This window comes from Ostrinia furnacalis, unplaced genomic scaffold (assembly GCF_004193835.3).
Source record: "Ostrinia furnacalis isolate ACB-3 unplaced genomic scaffold, ASM419383v2 OfSCF0786, whole genome shotgun sequence".
In the NCBI taxonomy this organism is placed as follows: Eukaryota; Metazoa; Arthropoda; class Insecta; order Lepidoptera; family Crambidae; genus Ostrinia; species Ostrinia furnacalis.
In genome coordinates this window covers 328,083-349,020 of record NW_021131025.1, presented here as the reverse complement: position 1 = coordinate 349,020, position 20,938 = coordinate 328,083, and the positions used below count along the sequence as shown (strand labels likewise).

Genomic DNA, 20,938 nt, shown 5'->3' with positions numbered 1-20,938 from the left:
GCCAGGGTTTTTATGTTCCTGGTCAGGCTATAAAATAGTATTTCAACAATACAATTTATTATTTTTATTAGTTAGAATAAAACAATTGTAATTATTTTAAACAATATTTATATTTGAAAATTATTTTATTTCTTTTTATGTAATGACATACCTACCATAAAACATCTTAGTTTTTATGTAACAAAAAATAATATCACATTATTTTAACAATTACCATAAACTCTTACACATCATTCAAATCTTACATTTTGTATGCAGATTACGATACCACACACAGATTTGATATTTGTAAAAATTACGTAATTAAAAGCTTCTGTTATTCATATGCAACCATATTATTAGAAATGTAGAAAAGTAACGACTTTTAAAACCTATTTTACAACTACGAGTATTTTTAAAAAAACCAAAGTTTAAAAGTTTAATATCGCTAAAAATCGGTTCCGATCCGAAGGCTCAAACTTCGTGGAAGATACAAACAGAATCGGTTTTGCATTTTTAACATTTGTATAAATACATAGAGGTATAATTTGTTTACATGTAAGTATTTAATTTGTACTAGACAGAAAATGCACTAAATGTAAATAAATAATTATTCTGCTTTGACTCTATTTCTTTCATACTCCTCGCGGAACTGCTGGTTGAGCCGGTGGCCGATCTTCGTCCGGAGCCACTCCGGGGCAACTTTAGTTAATGTATACTGCAAAAGAAACCAATATTATTAACCTTACAAACATAGTAAAAAAGACATGACATCTATCTGGGAGCGCACTACTTACTTAATGATATTGTTGAGGGAGCTCTGAATAATACAGTTCAAATGGCAAACACAATGACGTCGAATAAGAGGTTGTACGCGCTGTTATTCTTCTATCTTCGACTTCGATTGTTAAGCCTGATGTTTTTTATTCTTTTTTTCCAAATAAATAAAATAAAAAACATCCAGGACAACCTCACCAAGTGAATTCACATTATGTGTGTTAAAACTGGAACCAAAGCCTAGATCTCAGACAAAACATTACTGGGCTGTAGATGCTTTTCATCCTATGTACCTTCTATAATTTGATTTGGCAAAAGATATGGTAGGAAAAAAGGAAGGAGACACAGTTGCCTGCCACTTAAAAGCCATCGATAACTTGTAAAAATAATGAGTTCAGAGTTATTGAGCTTGAATATTCAATGTACTCAAAGGCGTCGTATCAGGTAGAGAAGGTTTCACTTTCATTCTGAAGCGTTTTCATCTCCCTCAAGAGCTTCCTCGTTGTGGATAAAAAAAATGATTAAAGTGATAGAAACAGGCAGAGTCGAAATCATAGTAAACCTCACCTGTAGCCCGTGCACCCAGTAGCCAGTAGTGTTGTGCACGCGGCCCAGCGACGCCACCGCGTGCCGGGCGTACGTCCCAGCGTCAGGCACCAGCGGGTTCCCGTCGAGCAGCCGCTGCGAAAACGCGTTGATCTTCGTCGACACGAACAGCGGTGAGAGGTGCTGGACGTAGACCCCTTTGGATGAGTACTCCTCGCGGAGGGCCAATGTGAGGCTGCGCACGTAAGCCTGGAAAGAAAAGTTTTACCAATTATCTGTAATTCAGACTGGAAAGGCTAGCGTGGAAGTAGGGCATATTTTGCGCGTTTTGCCCTAACTAATGATTAAGTTGCCACAAACAAAACTACTCTTGTTCTGCTTTAACTTCTTTTAGTTTCATTTAAATGCTTATGTTCCAAAATAACATGTTCAACGAAACGAAAATCACGAGTGAAATAACTAGACAATTCACTTAACTTATGACTCATGTTTAAAAGTACATACTTACCTATAAACAATGCTAATGAGATATTCATTTGCCTGTAACAGTGCAGAAAACGAGAAGGGTAGAGGTCTCTTGCCAGTGTCACTATGGAAGCGTGGATAACTTTCAGCGGCAGCGGCTGCAGCACCATGCGAGGAACCACCAGCTTCGTCATCTACGTCACGGCATCTCAAAGCATCTTCTCTCATTCTCCTCTTACCTTAGTGGCAGCATAGATTCCCATTAGCGGCAGCGGCTGCAGCTCGGAGCCCGAGGACACGTTGACGACGGCCCAGTGCCCGCAGAGCACCAACCACCAACTTCGTCATCTACGTCACGGCATCTCAAAGCAACTTCTCTCCTCTTCTTACCTTAGTGGCAGCATAGATCCCCATTAACGGCAGCGGCTGCAGCTCGGAGCCCGAGGACACGTTGACGACGGCGCCGTGCCCGCAGGCCACCATGCAAGGAACCACCAGCTTCGTCATCAACGTCACCGCATCTCAAAGCAACTTCTCTCCTCTTCTTACCTTAGTGGCAGCATAGATTCCCATCAGCGGCAGCGGCTGTAGCTCGGAGCCCGATGACACGTTGACGACGGCGCCGCGCCCGCGCGCCACCATGCGAGGAACCACCAGCTTCGTCATCAGCGTTACAGCGCCTCAAAGCATCTTCTCTCATTCTCCTCTTACCTTAGTGGCAGCATAGATTCCCATCAGCGGCAGCGGCTGCAGCTCGGAGCTCGAGGACAAGTTGATGACGGCGCCGTGCCCGCAGGCCACCATGCAAGGAATCACCATCTTCTTCATCTACGTCACGGCATGTCAAATCCAATTCTCTCCCTCTATTTTTACCTTAGTGGCAGCATAGATTCCCATTAACGGCAGCGGCTGCAGCTCGGAGCCCGAGGACACGTTGACAACGGCGCCGCGCCCGCGCGCCACCATGCGAGGAACCACCAGCTTCGTCATCAGCGTCACAGCGCCGATGTTCACGTTGATCAGCTCCCACGCCTTCGACGTCGGGACTTCACACACCGCCATAGGATAGTCGTAGTTGATGCCCACATTGTTCACTGGAAGATGGATGTCGCATATTTTAAGAAATGCTCTACTCGCTGTATATGTATTATTCTGTTTTGGCATTTGGAGGTAAGACAAATAACCAGAATTCCTCTGTAGCTGAGGAAGTCGATACACCTTTAACATTTGGCATCCTTTCCATCAGGTTCCATAAGTATGTACTCAACATAAGCCAAGAGCTTCGAAGAGAAGTAGGGTCAAAAGTGTCGCAATGATATAACTACCTATTTAATGAACAATAAATATTAGGTGAAAATTATGCAGTGATATTACACACGCTAATGAAGAAGGGGTCAAAAATGACACAATGATGTAACTTAAATGAAAAAGTGGTAGGTCAAAAGTGACGCATTGATAAAGTTTAAAAATTAATGAAGAAGTGTTAGCACCTAGGTCAAAGGTGACGCGTGCATAATTTTCCAATTGATTCGCTGTATACGAATTAATGAGTTCGTAGAGCAAGGAAGGGCAAGATCTATCTTTTTTAAGTGTTTTTTAAGGTGATATATCTTTTGTCTATTGAATTAGGGGCTGATTTTTCAATCGTCAGATATCTTATAAATGAAGATTTAATATAATTTAGCACATTGACAGTTTCAGTATGGAAAATGTGTCAAAATAACAAGTTTATTCTTCTGTTAAAAGATATCTGATGATTGAAAAATCAGCCCTAAAGTAAATAGTCTAGAACAAATAAAGAAATTTTGACTAAGTATGACTCTAACTTTTGAAAGTTTAATACTTAATACAAATCATTTGCGCATTAATTTTCAAGAAAGCATAAACTGACGCGAGGTACCTATTATAAAATATAAGGTTTAAAAGTAGGCTTTACTGTAAAATACGTAGGTTTAATATGATTTTAACATTAATCTCACCAAGTATGCCCAATGGGATATCCTTGAGCTCTTCTTCGATATGCCCGTACACCTCGGCCCCTTTGCTGAAGTCAGCCACAACAATCTTCGTCTTGACACTGTGCTGATTCTCTGTAAGAATTATTAACAGTAGTTAATTAAGAGGAGGTGTGAAATGCAAGGTCCCCGGACAAATCGGACATAAATAATAGCTCTACAAGACAACAAGACAAGGCATAGTTTTGTGGAANTTGTGGATGTAAACCAAACCCCAAGGGAGCAACAGTTAAATCGAAATCAGAGGGGGTGGCTGCGTCTTTTTCCAGTTCAGTAATATTTTGGCTCTCCAGGTTTACTTGTAGGAATTTATATAGATTTCAGCATTTACATTTGTAACGCAATGTATGCCTAGGACATCTATTTGCACAAACTTAAAAAAATAGAGACTTACGAAATACCTACCTATCAACACTGAACGAAGTAGCCTTTTGACTACCATCTATTATTCTCGTTCACAGCGTTGATATGTTGTTTTGTAGTTACATTTGTTCTGACTGTTTAAACGTGCAAATATGAATGTTCATGTCAATCTTTGCTCTTCTCATAAATTTGCTCTTTGTTGACTTTATACATCAGCATAACATAATAATATTTGCTTTACATTGTCGTATACGAGTCAGAGCTTTTGTATTGTTATTTGTTAGGCTAAGTTGCTCCACCTAACTATAACTATAACCGGTGCTTTTTGTATGGAGTTTGAAAGATTTTTGACGTTTATTAAAGTTAAAGTAAGATGGTGCAACCCAGCCTTAAGTGTTTTTAAAATCGATCGTGTGGAGAAGGGATTCTGTTGCACAACATTTACATAACTTTAATGTAAATACTTCAAAATTAAGTGCTTATTTTCAACTTAATTAAAGGATGCACTCGAAATGACTAGCGTTCCTTCGGGACTATTCAACCTTCACTGGTTGGGTTTCATCGGATGCTAAGCTGTATCCTGGTTAAACAGGAATTGCAGTATTGAGAAGATCAACAAGGTATCGTTTAGACTCATCACATACCAATCTCACAGACCACCGCCATCTGCTTGATGAGCGAGGATGCGCAGCCGCGCCGTGCCAGCTCTCATGTGGCTAATGATCTTAAACCATCGATCATCAAGGTAGTTCAGCAGGCACAGAGCAATCTTATGCTGGATTTCTATATTCAATCCTAATCCAAATTATACGGATTTGGATTGTCAACTGTCAAATTTTAATATGTTTTTGGCCAAAATAACTGCGGTTTTTGATGTTTTTACATTTTTATATTGTTTATAAGACTATTTAAACAATATTAAAGTGTAAATGCATCGAAAATTTTGGAAATATAATCTAAAACTGAATTCAATTTGACAAGGATTGAATATGGGAATCGGGCGTTAGATGAGTACCAGGTTGTAGCCGTGCCGTGCTAGCTCCGCCGCGTACTGCTTGCGACGCCGTCTTCATCCACTACAGTTGTTAGTGATTGATGATTTTAATGCGTCGATTAGTACCAAACACATTTCAGCAAGCTCATACCAATCTCGGAGGCGACGGCCCTCAGCTTATCAGGGCTTCTTCTGATGAGCACCAGGTTGCAGCCGCGCCGCACCAGTCCCACCGCATACTCAATTCTTTAATGCGTATTGCGTACTGCTGCCGACGCCTTCCTCAACCGCTACAGTTGCTGATGATCTAGAAGCGTCGATCAGCAAGCTCATACCAATCTCGGAGGCGACAGCCCTCAGCTTGTCGGGGCTCCGGCTGATGAGCACGAGGTTGCAGCCGCGCCGTGCTAGCTCCGCCGCGTACTGCTTGCCGATGCCGTCCGTGCTGCCCGTCACAGCTGCAAAGCAGAAGAAACATAGTTTTAGAAGTCTTTTAAAAACAGAGAAGACTATTATCCCACTGTATGGCACATGCCTTACACCAATTAGGTACGGATGTGACTTACGCAAACTCCACCACTCACGATAACTACCATCAATTAAAAGTAATTATTATGACTTCCGGATGCATTTTGTTGTTCAGGTTCGGGAATGACAGAATTGCCGCTAAAGATGGCGCTAGTCGTTTGTTTGGTTTGTGGTTTGGTGGAGCAATTTGACTGGACAACAGAAAGTTCTGACATCGCGCGATGAACCAATCAAGTCATTGTTTTAAAAACATTTTAACTGCAAACGGAACCTTTTTACAATTTTTAAACCAAGTGGAAAATTACAATACTCATACTAAAGTGTACTCTGTGTGCTAAGTAACTGCTGTGATAATATTATTTATGTGCAAAGAACAAAGTCCATAAGTGCTCATGAAGAAAAATCCTCCATAAGATTCAAAGTGATTTCATACATAGCGCATCTACCCTCATATATGTGCTGGCTGAAAGCGTGGGCTGTTTCGCAGACTGCAGGTAAGTGCGTTACTGGTTACCGTCATTTATACATACATAGTGGTGCATTACAACTTCTATTGCAAAGGACCTCCTTGCTAAACATAGGTACTCGTAGAATCTACGAGTATGTTTATCTACGACGTAGATTATGAAATAATCGAGCAACATCGTAATCTAACGGCCCATAATCAGTGACCCAGAACCACCACAATGATTAGGGCTCCTTAAAAGTAACGGGCGAAGCCTCGTAGGCACCCGGTCCTTGAGCCCGATAGCCTGACGGCCAGATTGCCCTGAATCTCGATGTCACACCACAAATTGCGGAGGGCTTTAATTTTATAATTATCTTAAACGAGCTAGGTCGGTTTAGAATTTCGCGAAAATGATGATTAACATTTTTCCTAAATGCTTGTGCCTGTTTTTAATAAGCTCTAGCAAGAGGTATAAAAAAAAATATCTTAAAAAATTAAATAAGACATAAAAGTAAGCCTATTTTATTATTTTTGTTTAAAATGAGATTTTTCATGTAATGATTATATTCCTCTGCTCGTCGCGTATTTGCAAATCGTAATGACGTCAATAAACATAGACATTGGAATATTATTTACATAAAATAGTCGTGAGTAATTAGTAGCACTCACGTGCTATCTACACATCAATTGTATAGAATTACAGATTTTCTGTTTCCACCCGAATTTACAGTTAGGTAAAAATAGTCAGGTAGACTAGCCTGTTTTCATCAAAGCATAGCCATTCTCTGAGTCTGTAGGTGTTAGATCATTCAATACCTAAGCATAAATGGACGACCTTGGGTTGGGTCTCAGAAACCATAGAGAAAAGTAATATGTCAGAAACGTACCGGGTTAGAAGAAATTGGAGTTCACTGTCGTCTTTTCAAACACAAGAAGTACTTATTATACAGTGTGAGTCACGTTAAAGTGTACATATGAAAATAGATGAAACTAGACCTATTTTTATCGACAAAAAAGAGGTCAAAAAATTTTTGAGATTTTTTTTTAATTTTTTATAGAATTTTTTTTCTTCCAATTACTTATTGTAAAGAAAACCTAATAACTTTTAAACTAAGCGGTATATCTTGATACAATAAAAACAGTAACAATGCTAAATAACAGGCAATACTAAAAAAATACATATAATACACAAAAAAGGCCAACAAATAATAAAAAAATATACTTTTTGAAAAAAATCCGCTTACAAATTCCTGTTTTTTTGGTTATTTGATAAATTTCTCCAAAAAATGCCCCTATAACCGTAATTTTTATTACTTTGTATTATTCTCTATCATATTACCTTCGTAAAACGAAAAATTTTGGAGAAATTTATAAAATAACCAAAAAAACACGAATTTTTAAGCGGATTTTTTTCAAAAAGTATATTTTTTTATTATTTGTTGACCTTTTTTGTGTATTTTATGTATTTTTTTAGTATCGCCTGTTATTTAGCATTATTACTGTTTTTATTTTATCAGGATATACCGCTTAGTTTAAAAGTTATTACGTTTTCTTTACAATAAGTAATTTGAAGAAAAAAAATTCTATAAAAAATTAAAAAAAAATCTCAAAAATTTTTTGACCTCTTTTTTGTCGACAAAAATAGGTCTAGTTTCATCTATTTTCATATGTACACTTTAACGTGACTCACACTGTATAATATGCGCATTTTAATTATTACAGTTTTTTTATTTTAAGTTGAATGTTGCTTAGGCCACTACATCGGATCGGATCAGATCGAATGAAGTGGGCTGACAAGTATTGTTCCAAGTAGTAGAGTCGGTAAAGTTTCCAGGTGCTCAACTTGGACGAATAGCGCTCAGCAATAATAGAGCTACTAGAAAATTCAACAAAATGTATGGATGAGCCTATATTGAATGAAGAGGTGTCTTACCTTTTTTTTTATCCACAACGAGGAAGCTCTTGGCCTGTATCTCACTTGATGGTAAGTGACGATCAAGCCGAAGGTGGAAGCGAGATTCACCCGGAATCTTCAACCACGGAGGAACTGGCTATCTTACCTCTAACTGCCGGAACACAATAAAGCTGTTAACATTGTTGTTATGGCGACAGACTTAGGTAAGATGGTGGTAGCTAGCCAGGCGGACTTAGAACAAGCCCTACCACTAACCAAACCGAACAGAAAAATCTGCCCCCACTGGGAATCGAACCCGGGACCTCTGCGTCTGAAGCAGGTGATCTTACCACTAGACCACAGAGGCGGTTAAAAACTACCTATTTTCGTGACTTTTCTAAATAGCAATTAGCAACTAGGCTATATTTATTTATTTAATTTTATTTATGATAATTATCTGTAAAAACTAAGTAGGTATTACTTATTACTGCTAGTGGTCTTGGATACAGTTGAAAGAAGCAGGCAGACACCATGATAAAATGATTACCTACAGGCGCGCGCTGGTCTCATTATTGTTATTTTATTTCCGCACAAACACGTTTTATTACACTGATTACACATAACAAGAGTTGGTTGTCAAGAGTAAAATTATAAAAGTACATTTTTATTTTTATTGTTATTGTTGCCAATAAACAGTTATTTTGCGGTGTAGAGCCCACAAACTGATGCGTGCGACCTCGCTTCACGCGGACATGCTCTGGCTCCCACTCACAAAAACTTAAGTACTAGGAAGTCTAATATTCTAGACAAGGCTTTGCACGTAGCTCTTATAGCTTTTTACTTAAATACAAATCTGTTAGAAACTCAGTACAGTTGCAAGAAGGGAGTATTCAAACCCATGAATGTAAAGTTTATTCTACCTAGATAGAATACAATTCAATATTAAAAGTGACAAGTACACGAGCTTCATTTTGTTCGTCCTAAGGATCAGTCTAAGAACAGTCAGTTTCAAAAAGCATAACAAAAAGTCTGACGCTGAATGACGTTGGAAATCACCGAGAAAGTTATGGACATTTGTCAATTAGCTTCATGAAAGATTCATAGCAATTAGTGTTTACTAACTATGTACACTCTTTTTTCAATGAACTCGACGAAAATTATACCTTTATGTGTCTGTTATTGAAGGTTTTGCATAGAGATGACGATTCCAATTCGATGGGAAATAAAGACAAATGTCTTTGATTACCTGAAAGCACAAGCCGTGCCGCGGGCAAAGGATAGTTAAAATGTAGCCGATTAGTCCTTGATCCGCCATGTCGATGTCGCCATTATTGTCTGCCACTGAAGGAACAAGTTGCAGCATTACACAACTTGCCAAAAAGAGCTTGCATAATTTGCAAAATGTCAAGCTCTTGCCCTGACTTGATTTATTTATTTAAGGATAGTACACACTTGTTATTACTTATTACCAATTTACTAGCCATCCGTGTCACTAAACTATTATGCTATTCCGTACAACGTTTAAGGTGTACCTAATATCATCAAAGTTGTAAATATTAACCTGCCATTGCATCTAAACTGATAAGCTGTAAGAATGTGTGGTTTACTTTTTACTTTATTCAGAAAGCTCTTACATCATTATTACTTCTTAATAACAGATAGACCGATGATTCTTACTACGTAATAATAACATGTTTACATAATAGTCAAAACAGCTATTTTGACTTTGATAAGTGGGTGACCATTTTGGCATCCATTAAAAAACCCAAGGTCATCAAGATTTCTAATTCATAGATTGCCAAAACGGAGTTGTTTAATTTGAATTAAAAGTTCAGAGGCTCTCGATAACCCTAACAGTCTTATTTCGCGTTTCCCTAACAAGATTTTCAAGGTCGATAATCGACTTAATGCCTACTTAATTTTGATTTGCTATGTGTATACGCTGCCCGTAGATTTTTGGTCAGCATTTATCACTACTGCTTATTGCTAAAAGGATCTGTTGCGCATCATCAACGTAGAATTAGGAGGCGGTCCTAATTCCCCTGGAATATAATGCCGCTTGCTGAATACTCGTTACAAAAGGTTTTGTCCTAAATAAATAAAAAAAGCAAACCCTATTGGCTGGTACGAAACCTAGAAACAAATGATTTCCAGGGTGTCAAGCCTAAGGACACTCAACTCGAGGCCTCATTCCAAGGCACCAAGGAAGATCCGTCAAGTCTTAGTAGGTAAATCTTTCGGTAGGGGAACCCCATAACCTGAAGGACCAGACCATGAGACCAGTCGTTATTATAAAACCCATTTATCATTTACAGAAAGAAGTTGGTTGACAACACTGATCTGACCAGCACTGCACTTATGTAAAAAACTAATTAAATTAAGTTTTATGACCAGTTTAATAGTGCTCTAGTTAATCTTAACCTATTAGCAGTAAAACATTATAATTATTCAACTACTATTAACATACCGATTATTCCTACCACTATTATTAAAATTGGATGACATGGTGTATTGTTCATACATTGACAGGCTGTGCCAAATGTAGCCAAAAGAGAGAGCGTTTCGTGTGCGTTTGCGCAACAGTTCATGTCATCGGTTATGTAAGCTCTTCCATCGGCACTCGACTTGTTAACTTTATGTTAGAGAGGCATAAAGCGAGATCCTCGCAACCCTAGCACTGTAAGAATCTTTAAAAAGGCCTATTCAGACCTAAGCGGTATTCGCTACCGCCTGCGGCAGAGAAAACCCAGTGGGTATGCGGTAATAATACTGTTCAGACCTAAGCGGTATTCGCTACCGTCTGCGGCAGAGAAAACGCTCTAGCCGCGGTACTTGATACTAAATACCTGAGCGAAACCCGCGCGGTATGTACCTCTACCCACAGCGGCAGCGAATATCGCTCAGGTCGCTCTAGCCGCGATACTTGATACTAAATACCTGAGCGAAACCCGCGCGGTACGAGTATTACCACAGCGGCAGCGAATATCGCTCAGGTTTGAATAGGCCTTAAAAAGATAAAAGGAAACTTTTTGAGATAGGTAGGTGGGGCGATTTCCAAATTGTGATTCAATTTCAATAATGCTAAAAGAGAAGACGTTTACTAATAAGTATGTCTATTATTGAAAGGTCATTTAATTAACACCAAATATTTATTAACTTATTATTCGTCTGTACGATTCTAGGTTATTAGATTTACCATTTTATTATAGTCTTGATGAGGACAACAAAGACTTCCTGGCGCCCATAAGTAGTTAAGGATATTATGTAGGTTTTAAATAAATATTAATAAATAGGATCTACATAAAGTGATTCTGAATCAAGGGTGGCATTGGCCGTGTAGAATAGAATACCTATGTAGTTATTAGTTAGGTATAATTATATTATTGTTAAGCAAATAGTTTACAAAACCAATATTTAGGTAGAGGTACCTAGTTGTTTCTGTAAATATTTATTGATCAGTTAGTACGTCAGCCACTAAATCACAATTACGTGTAACATCGACCGCAGATTTCTACCTGCGATGGATATTTATCTTCATCTTCATCCATGATATAATATTTCAGCTATAAATGGCTATTTGACGTTTGAATGTTATATTTAATAGCTCTTCTTATTGCGGTCGGCTAAAAAAAACATTCCGAAAAGTGTTTCATTTACTTTGCTATCAATAAAATAACTTAGGTATCGATATAGAGTTTTCCAAGATATTTATACTATTTTTTTCAATTTTTTAAAGATTTGAACATTTATTCTATTACGTAACTAAGTATAACTATGTATTGCTATGCTAACTAACTTACAGCTTGTCTAGACTGAGAGCTTTTGAGCTACGCCAAGGACAACGGATAGACAGCTAGCCAAACAGAGACCCTGTTTACTACGAAACCTGAAATCTAATTTTAGCATGATGACAAAAAGTTTGCAAAACTAGTGGAGTCATCGGACTTTTATTAAAATAATCTGACTGCAGTATAGCACTACAGAGCGATGCTTGCATCACTGTTGCAACATTCGCTTGCCACACAATCTGCGGAACTGAGCGTTTATGATCGGCCCGGAGATGGGACTCACACGACTAATGTTCACAGTTTCACAGGTCACGGGTGGCGGTCATACACTATGCCATACTGAAAAAATAATAAAAGGTTTGCCAGATCAATTATAGCACAATCACAGATAGTAAAGTAGGTAGTGGATACCTTTAATCCCCTCAAATTATATCTCAATTTTGGTTAAAATCAAAGTCGAAATCATTACAATATCTAAGATAATTTTTGATATACTCGTAGTTACATATTGACTGTGCGTCTTAGGGTATTGAGTGATTTGAGTGTAGGTATGGATTTAGCAAGAAAAATTATTGCGTTGATGTCTTTTAAATGCATCCCTACGTGAAGTCGTGGCAAAGTTAATATTGAGCAATATTTATTTAATTACCATTTAGTCACGTTTCACACGTGAAAGTTGTCCCGCAAATTATTTATTTAATGTCGTAGCAAATCGATGTTTATTATGAAACATAGTTTCAAACACTTGAAGCGCTTATTTTGACTCGTGTTTATGCCTCAAGTTTGCGGTTTACTCGTATGTGTTCTTTGTAAAGCTAAAGCATGGCGAAATCTGCACATTGTGTCAAATCATTTAACGCCTGTAGCGTGTGGCGTAAATGCGTACCTAACCCATGGAGTATGGACGCCATTGCTACACTTAGCATAGTGTGGAGATGACATTAGGGTTTGCTAAAGGTTTCCACATGCATGTAGAGCTAGGTACATATGTATGAGTCTTTCGCATCTTCTGTCATTCATCTGCGTGGACTATTTAATTACTTCAATTCTCCTATTTATTTCTGAAACCATATTTTATTTAATATCTCTAATAAACATATAATTATCTAAAGGTTAGTTACTAAACATGCACTTTGCAAAATGATTGCTCATCACGCCTTGACTCTACACAACTGAGTTAGTAACTGTAAGCGTGGGAATCTTACCTAGGTAAGAGTGCTCAAGTTGACCTGGAATTGCAATATGTACGGACATGAAGAAGCCGAGTTCGTTTATAGAGTAGCTAAGACATTTCGTAGAGTGCGGTGTGAGGCACCTATAACGTCCCAGTGTTACCAGGTGATAATAGGTCACAGTCCCGATTTTCCCTTAATCGAGATTCCAAATGTCACTACCCCAGCGTCCCCAGCACAAGCATAACCCCAACATAAGGATAGTTCAGAGCTGAACTTCAGACGTCGTGCCATAGGGATTACCTTACTAAGCTGCAGTCACTAACGCTACACTAAAGCACCTAAATTATTATGGAAAACACGATAAAAGAAAAAAGCTTACGAAATGTAAAAAAACTTTATAAGCCTACTTGCAAAATAAATGAATTTGTTGATGAAAACGTCACCTTAGCTTTTGACAGTGAAAGCAGTGAAAGTTATTTTAAAGCTTCAGAACTTGAGAGAGATGGGAGCCTCATGGACAGACCTTCTGTAATGTACTTTCGACGGCACAACGCAGGCTCTACATTTTTGCTGCAAATCACATTTGTTACGAGTTTACGACAGCAAGATGCTACTTGATGTGCTATCGATTGTTAATAACACGTTTCTGCAACATCGCAAGAGTTTTGTTAACTACATCCAAGCGTGTATGATTTCATTTATGACATACTTTGCGCATTTTTTGGAATCAATTTCGTATAAGTACTTTTCCTTTCGTTTTTGCAGGTCGTGAACCTTGAAAAAAACTGTTACTTCGTAAAACATGCGAGCAATAAAGCTTTCTTTTTACACAATATCTCAATAATTATATTAGCAAACTTAATAAATTAATTTTAATATTTTACATATTGTTCTCTTGTAAAATATGACGAAAGATCAGCAAGATTTAAGATGCTCGGACAGAAAAACTGAACTTAACCTAATAAACATAATTATTATATTGTATTGTTGTTCCTGTAGGAAAGTTGTTGCATTTTCATACCTACTTAGAATCGATCCTTTTGTTTAATTCATACAGGAACTCCCTCTATTTAACCTCTACGCCTATTATTATTCGATTGATTAATGCCGTAGTTTTGCGATTAGATTTAAATTAAATTTATAAATCAACTTAGCAAACCCAGTCTTATTTTAGTGACCTAGTATTTACACTTTCAGTTTCCTTAAAGCGAATCTAATGCGAATCTAAAAATAAGACTTAAATGCTACCGATCAATTTAGAGGTCAACTTACAAGTAAACAACATAATACCGGTACCGGTCAAGTATAGTAAATTGTCTAGTCTGAAATGCCGCGTGATTACCTATACTATACAGGGTGTGCCAAAATTAGCAAGTCACACTGACACCGGACATAGAAGGGTCTAAGACGCTTCATGCCATAGAAGTTTCATCAAAAATACCTAACTAAAATTGGTCATATGTCAAAACTCATGAAACTTTTGGAGTTTAGACATTAATTAGGTTTGTTCGATGCCTCTTAGGCACATATACCTCTGCTCTGGTTACGACGTGTGACGTACTAATTTTAGGACACTTGTATAATTTAAATGTAAATATTAGTGATGTGCTTAGTAGAAGCTGTAGAATCCTTCTAACGTACTAAAAATCTGCATATTTTTTCGGACAAAAGTTTCAATTTGAAAGTATATTAACAACACAATGAAATTAGGTAATAGGTACTGTTATTTACAATTTCCATTTATACAGTGTGTCCGGGCATGTAGTAATCAAACTTTAAGGGCGTAATCTATGGACAATTTTATCGATGAAAATACTTCAAATTTGGGGCCTGACCCATTTCTCGAAAAATTACATCGATTTAAATTTTTAATTTTTAGTTTACACCTCTTCTTTAAAAAACAAGTGAAAGCGTGGGTAGCTTAACATTAATAGGCAAATATTTTATATCATGCGATAGCCAATAAAATTGTCTATTAGTAGAAGAAGAAAGCAGACACAAGTTTCATACATTTTATGGGAGTAAGAATGGATTTAATTAGAAAAATACATTACTTTTTTCACTTCTTTTTCAGTTATTTTCCAACACAAGAAAAACCAGGTCGTTAAGGTATGTTTTATTTGCATTGTATTATTAGTATTTGAGCTATTCTACAAAACGAATGTAAATTTATTAGTCTAAGTCTATTAGTTTCGACGTATTTGTTGAACAAAGATACCCCTTCCCAGCGGTTTCCATAGTAATCGGAATTGGTTGTGTGATTCTTTCAGGCAGTGCATTTTCGCATGTCGCGTGCGCTATGGAAACCGCTGGGAAGGGGTATCTTTGTTCAACAATTACGTCGAAACTAATAGACGTAGACTAATAAATTTACATTCGTTTTGTAGAATAGCTCAAATACTAATAATACAATGCAAATAAAACATACCTTAACGACCTGGTTTTTCTTGTGTTGGAAAATAACTGAAAAAGAAGTAAAAAATTAATGTATTTTTCTAATGAAATCCATTCTTACTCCCATAAAATGTATGAAACTTGTCTGCTTTCTTCTTCTACTAATATATAATTTTATTGGCTATCGCATGATATAAAATATTTGCCTATTAATGTTAAGCTACCCACGCTTTCACTTGTTTTTTAAAGAAGAGGTGTAAACTAAAAATTAAAAATTTAAATCGATGTAATTTTTCGAGAAATGGGTCAGGCCCCGAAGTATTTTCATCGATAAAATTGTCCATAGATTACGCCCTTAAAGTTTGATCACTACATGCCCGGACACACTGTATTCTCTCTCTCCTAAAGGGTTTCTTGAAATTTAGAATATTTATTGTATTTAAAAAAAAAGTTAAATAAGTAGGGTACGTTAATTTCGTAACGAGTAACATCGATGAGACAAAATTTTATTCCATGGTTTTCCGGAAATAAAAAAGAACACCCTTTGAAGATTAAATTGTTAATGCACATAAAACGTGACTATCATCAAAGAATAATAATCGAACAAAAAGCTTGTCTATAAGGTCACTTCAACAATTTTGGCGTGCGAGTACTTCCAAGGTAATTAAACAAAAGCTGAACAATAAATGCGGAAGACAATCATCTCTAACATCTATTTTTGTCGATTCGTGTGCATTAAAATTAATTAAATTGCTATTTGCAATAGGGTACCCTAGGGAGGGTATCTAGTAGCAACGTAACTATGGAGGGATTTAAGAACTTTTATTGATTTTTTTATTATTTACTGGAAAATCATAAACTAGCTAGACACAATTAGGGTACACTTCTAGTCATTATACCTACTCTACCAGACACAATAAATAAATAAAAACCATGTTTACAAGGATGCTCTAAAACGGGTTACCTACTGCAAGAGCAGTTGCAGTATTCCTCTTCTTATTAGTGTACTCTTCTCTTTTTGCTTTTTCTACCGCAAATCGACGTAGAAAAACATGTTTTTATCACTCAATCTTATTGCGGCTAAACAATTACTTAATCAAGAAAGAATTTATTTCAGTGGGATATCACAAGTATCACAACCAATAAAATATGTTATATATTATATTATTTTACATAATACTAGTTCTATGTAGGTATCTAGAATCTAGAATCTTCTTCAGTATGTCTAATGTAACTAAGTGGGTAAATCGCTGTTGTTTTTCTGTCTTTCAAGTTAGATAGTTTAATAAAAATATAATTACTAAATTATTTATGAAATACATGGGTAGGTAAGTAATTATTTATTTGTTAATAGCAACAAAAAGTTTTGTATATTCTGTTATTCCTTGTAGGACACAATTAAATTGCCCAATCCAATTAGCCAAACATCGTAAAGACTCAGTCTGCGCCGAAAGTGGTTATATGTAAGTAGTACCTACCTACCTAATCTCTCGAGATAACTACGTAACTAGACTTACTTTACCCTGACCTATCCTTCCTAGAAATTCAAAACATTGGCAAACCAAATACGCCGGATACATAAAATTAGATCTAAACTCACCAGCCCAAGGTCCAAATTTCTTCGTCAGCGGCTCTACTTCTGCTGGCAAGAAGTATGGCATTAGGTATGAGGAGATCAGCTCCAGGACACTCCTGAGGGAGTCGATGAGCGCGAAGACTAAAGTTACGACTCCTAGGAGTGTTAATGCGGGAAGTAACAGCATTGTCACCATTGTTTTAAAACTATTACAGTCTTTAGAATAAATTACTGGCGGTTATAATGCTTTGTTTACACTTTTATTGGAATTGGAACGCGGTTTTATCGGTCAGAGTGCGACACGCGTCGCATGCGCATGACGGGGCTGCGTGCACTGAATGCAGAGAGGCGATCGGCAATCAGACACTACATTCATTCAACTTGTTCAAGTAAGTAGACATCGACCCATAAAATTGTTATGTCACCGTATATCTACATGTAAAATATGTCTTGTAAAAACCACAAACTTGCTAATACTATTCACAGATTTCTTATATAAAAAAGCTCTCGAAATATGAAACGATTAGTGCTTACCTAAGCTGTGAAATTATTACTTTTCTTAACATAAAATAAGATAAACATTTAAATTGTTGTTTTTCTACAAGCAACATCTTAGCTGTTGGATTTGTTGCCGTTAAATATGAGTAGGCGCTTTAAGTTTTACTGTGAACGAACTTTATGATTAGATTATTATGATTAGAACGAGATTTAAGGAAGGTTGATGTAGCACGTTCAACATGAATGATGGTAATTTGACATTTAGCTTGGGTTGATTCTTTCAATGACTACCAGCTTCTTCCACTTCTACTCACTAGGTACGCTCTCTTCTGGAATTCGGAAAGAGTCTTTGAATTGTTTTTTGTAGGTCTTAGGATAAAATATTTTGTTATAATTAACATGTTTCGAGTTGGTTGTCGGAGTAGAAACCGGTTAATTAATTTAACTCGAAATTTTTAAATGTTGAGACTTTGGTTGGCTGTTTGTCGTACGAATTTAAATTAAGTTTCTTGTTTCAGAAACTATTAACTTACGAGTATCATTCTTAAGTTAAGTTAATGTGGTGTTTTAGTGTAATTATTGTACCAAAGCAAATAAATTAATTATTCTGATTGAGATAATTCTGCACATTTTTTTAACATAACGAAAATGAAATATAAATACTTAACAGTTTTCCCCTTACTTATTAAAAATATATGAAATCAACAACTTCATTTTACTTATTATTGTTTTATTTTTGCTCGGGAACAAAAATATACCTAATTCTTATCCTTAAATAAATACTAGTAAAGAAAAGTATCGTGGGTTTCTAAAACACTATGATAAAGTTCAAGGATGTCTTTTATTCGCAGCCCGTGCCGTTATAATTACAGAATAAATGGCTATTATGTATGTTTTTGGACAATTACTTACCTAACTGATTTTCATTAGACATGTTAAGTAAGTAGGTACCTAGTTACCTACATGAATACCTATGTAGGTAACTAGGTACCTACTTTAAGTGTAAATGAAAGAATAATATTTGCGCACTGACTTGGGTAACAAATAAGAACGCCATAATGTAATAAGTATTTTTTTATTATAACAAGTAAGACGCAAGTAAGATTGTATTTATAATTATAATATCTGTAAATAAGACGTTCTATATGTATATTTATAGAACAGACAGAATAACTTTACTTGATTTACTTAGCATTAATTCTAAATACATGACATTCTTAGCCGAATAATACATTTTGAAATAAGATAATAATGTAAATAAGTAGTTTTGGATGCTGGCACATTGTTTTATTTATTTATGACGTATACTGTATTAAGTACAGACAGAGGCCCGAAAATGCTACCTTGGGGTATCCCTAACATTATTATTGTGACCTCATTATCTACATTTTAGACGATTGCTGCAGTATTAAATAGACTTTGGTATTCTTGTACACACTTCTGCTTCTGCCAAAAGGCACCCAAATGCAAAACGCAAGATACCTTTGTAACTTTCTTATCGAAAACAAAATCACTTTTTTTTATATTCAACCCTTTATAATTTTACGAACTCCTGTCGTGGCTAAACGCAATCCGCGAGAGCCATATAAAGAAGAATAAAAAGTTTACGAACTCTACAATATAATGTCCTATTTGTATCATAGATTCACAACACAGATTTAAACAGTTTCAGTGGCAATGTCACTCTTCCTCCCACCGGGACTGGCTTCAGCTCCAGCATGCTCTTCTCTCAATGTTTTTATACCTCTGATTTTGTTTTTCAGTTTCTCTACTGGCCCTGAAACAAAGATAATTAATTTAGATGAAAAAAAATAATATAGTAAAATCATTAAAATTCTAACTATCAGTTAACACACACACGCACATAGCTAGACTCTGCAAACGTTCAAATTCAAATTCTTTATTGCTCCATGTTGATATAAGTATGTACTACAAGTCGTGTAGGTGAGTATAATAGGTAGCCCTTTATTAAAAAACTCCCTGAAAACTGAAGTAAATATGCAATGTCTGCAAAACTCCCTGAAGTCTGAGACTGAAACTTCTGAATTTCAGGTGCAATTAAGCTGGGCTGTATATCACCCGTAGAGTAGTCTCTATAACTTTGTAAAGTCCTTCCTGATGTTGACAAAATTAACTTGATGCAAGGACCAGAAGAATTAATGAAAGAGGGAAATCCAAACAAACAGTCTTAAAAAATAGGAATCATAAAAAAAAATTTTAAAGGTATCGCTAGAAAGTAGATCCACCATATTATGGGTCCACATTACATTTCATGTAACTCGATCACCAAGCCGGCTGAAAACTAACTTTTTAGGTCGTGTTGTGCGACATTTAACCTGCTAATAAACAAAAAAATGGTATTCAGGAAATCGTAGTCGTATTTAGTAAACATTTTAAACGAGAGTTTGGTTAAATTGACTTCTTAAATGTAGCGAAGCTCGGTCGATTTATTTTATGTTAAGCTCATGAAATTTTCATGAGTTCTACTTATGCATAATAGCTCTACTTAAAGGTACCTACCTAAAGTGTTAATTACCTACCTACCTATTAACTGATCCTACAAACAATATTGTATATCTCCTACATTTTTTTTAATTTGGGCTATTGGTAGGTGACTATTCCAGTCACTTATAGGCGCTTCCATCTCCTTACAGTTCCGCACTTGGCATTTTATTACTTATACCACAAGTACCTACTTACGAATTTGGTAAACGAATTTGCTACTGGTAAATTGGACGAACGAGTATTTACGTATGAGTAGGATTACGTAAGTAGTGAGTACGTTAGATGATCATAAAAAATTAAAAGATTTAGCATATTTATTTTGGCATTTTGTGATTGGTTACTTAGGCTTTAGGCTAGTTAGAAATGCGTCATAACAACGTCTTTAGGTAAGTAGCAGTACAGTAATAATATTTACGTGCCTACTTAGTAAATAAATAAGCGTTTTTGTTTCGAAAATAATATAAAATTTCCTAAAACTATTTTGCCTATTTGCAAAGCCTAGATTACATATTAAAGGATAGTGCCAGGGTCTGGACCAAGTGTTGCCCAGAATCAACCTATAGTGCATTTTGTTCCTCAAGCCTATACTAATGTGTAAACTGAAGCGCACTGAATTCTATCCCTGGAGTTAAGAGAAAAAAAGAGTTTTGTTTTGAATTATTTACATACAAAATATCATCGATGTATACGTACTACGCATTAGATTTCGCGATTATGGCATTAAATAACACTCGCTATGTTGAACTTAACCATAATGCATCCGTACACGTTACTTTAGTGCGATTTAGACATTCTTTGTAAACGATCTAGCACTGTTTTAATTGTTTGGTAAGTTGAAAAAATTCATTATTTCCAAAATGAAGCAAGAAGTTTTAGTTTTCTATACTTGCAAAAAATCAATTTATTGGTGTATTACAATCGATTATTGAAGTTATTGTAAGCTAAAACTTCTTGCTCCATTTTGGAAATAATTATTTTTTGTCAAGTAACCAA

General features: G+C 36.2%; 1 protein-coding gene across 1 annotated transcript; it reads right to left on the bottom strand.

Annotated features, from left to right (window-relative positions):
• Positions 1–160: 160 nt before the first annotated feature.
• Positions 161–17,294, bottom strand: LOC114350140 (inactive hydroxysteroid dehydrogenase-like protein 1). Its single transcript, XM_028300798.1, has 6 exons — positions 16,967–17,294; positions 5,475–5,597; positions 3,747–3,857; positions 2,641–2,861; positions 1,324–1,551; positions 161–697 (listed from the first exon to the last, which is right to left on the bottom strand). The coding sequence occupies exons 1-6, from the start codon at positions 17,136–17,138 to the stop codon at positions 590–592; spliced, it is 963 nt and encodes a 320-aa protein (XP_028156599.1). The 5' UTR covers positions 17,139–17,294; the 3' UTR covers positions 161–589.
• Positions 17,295–20,938: the final 3,644 nt, after the last annotated feature.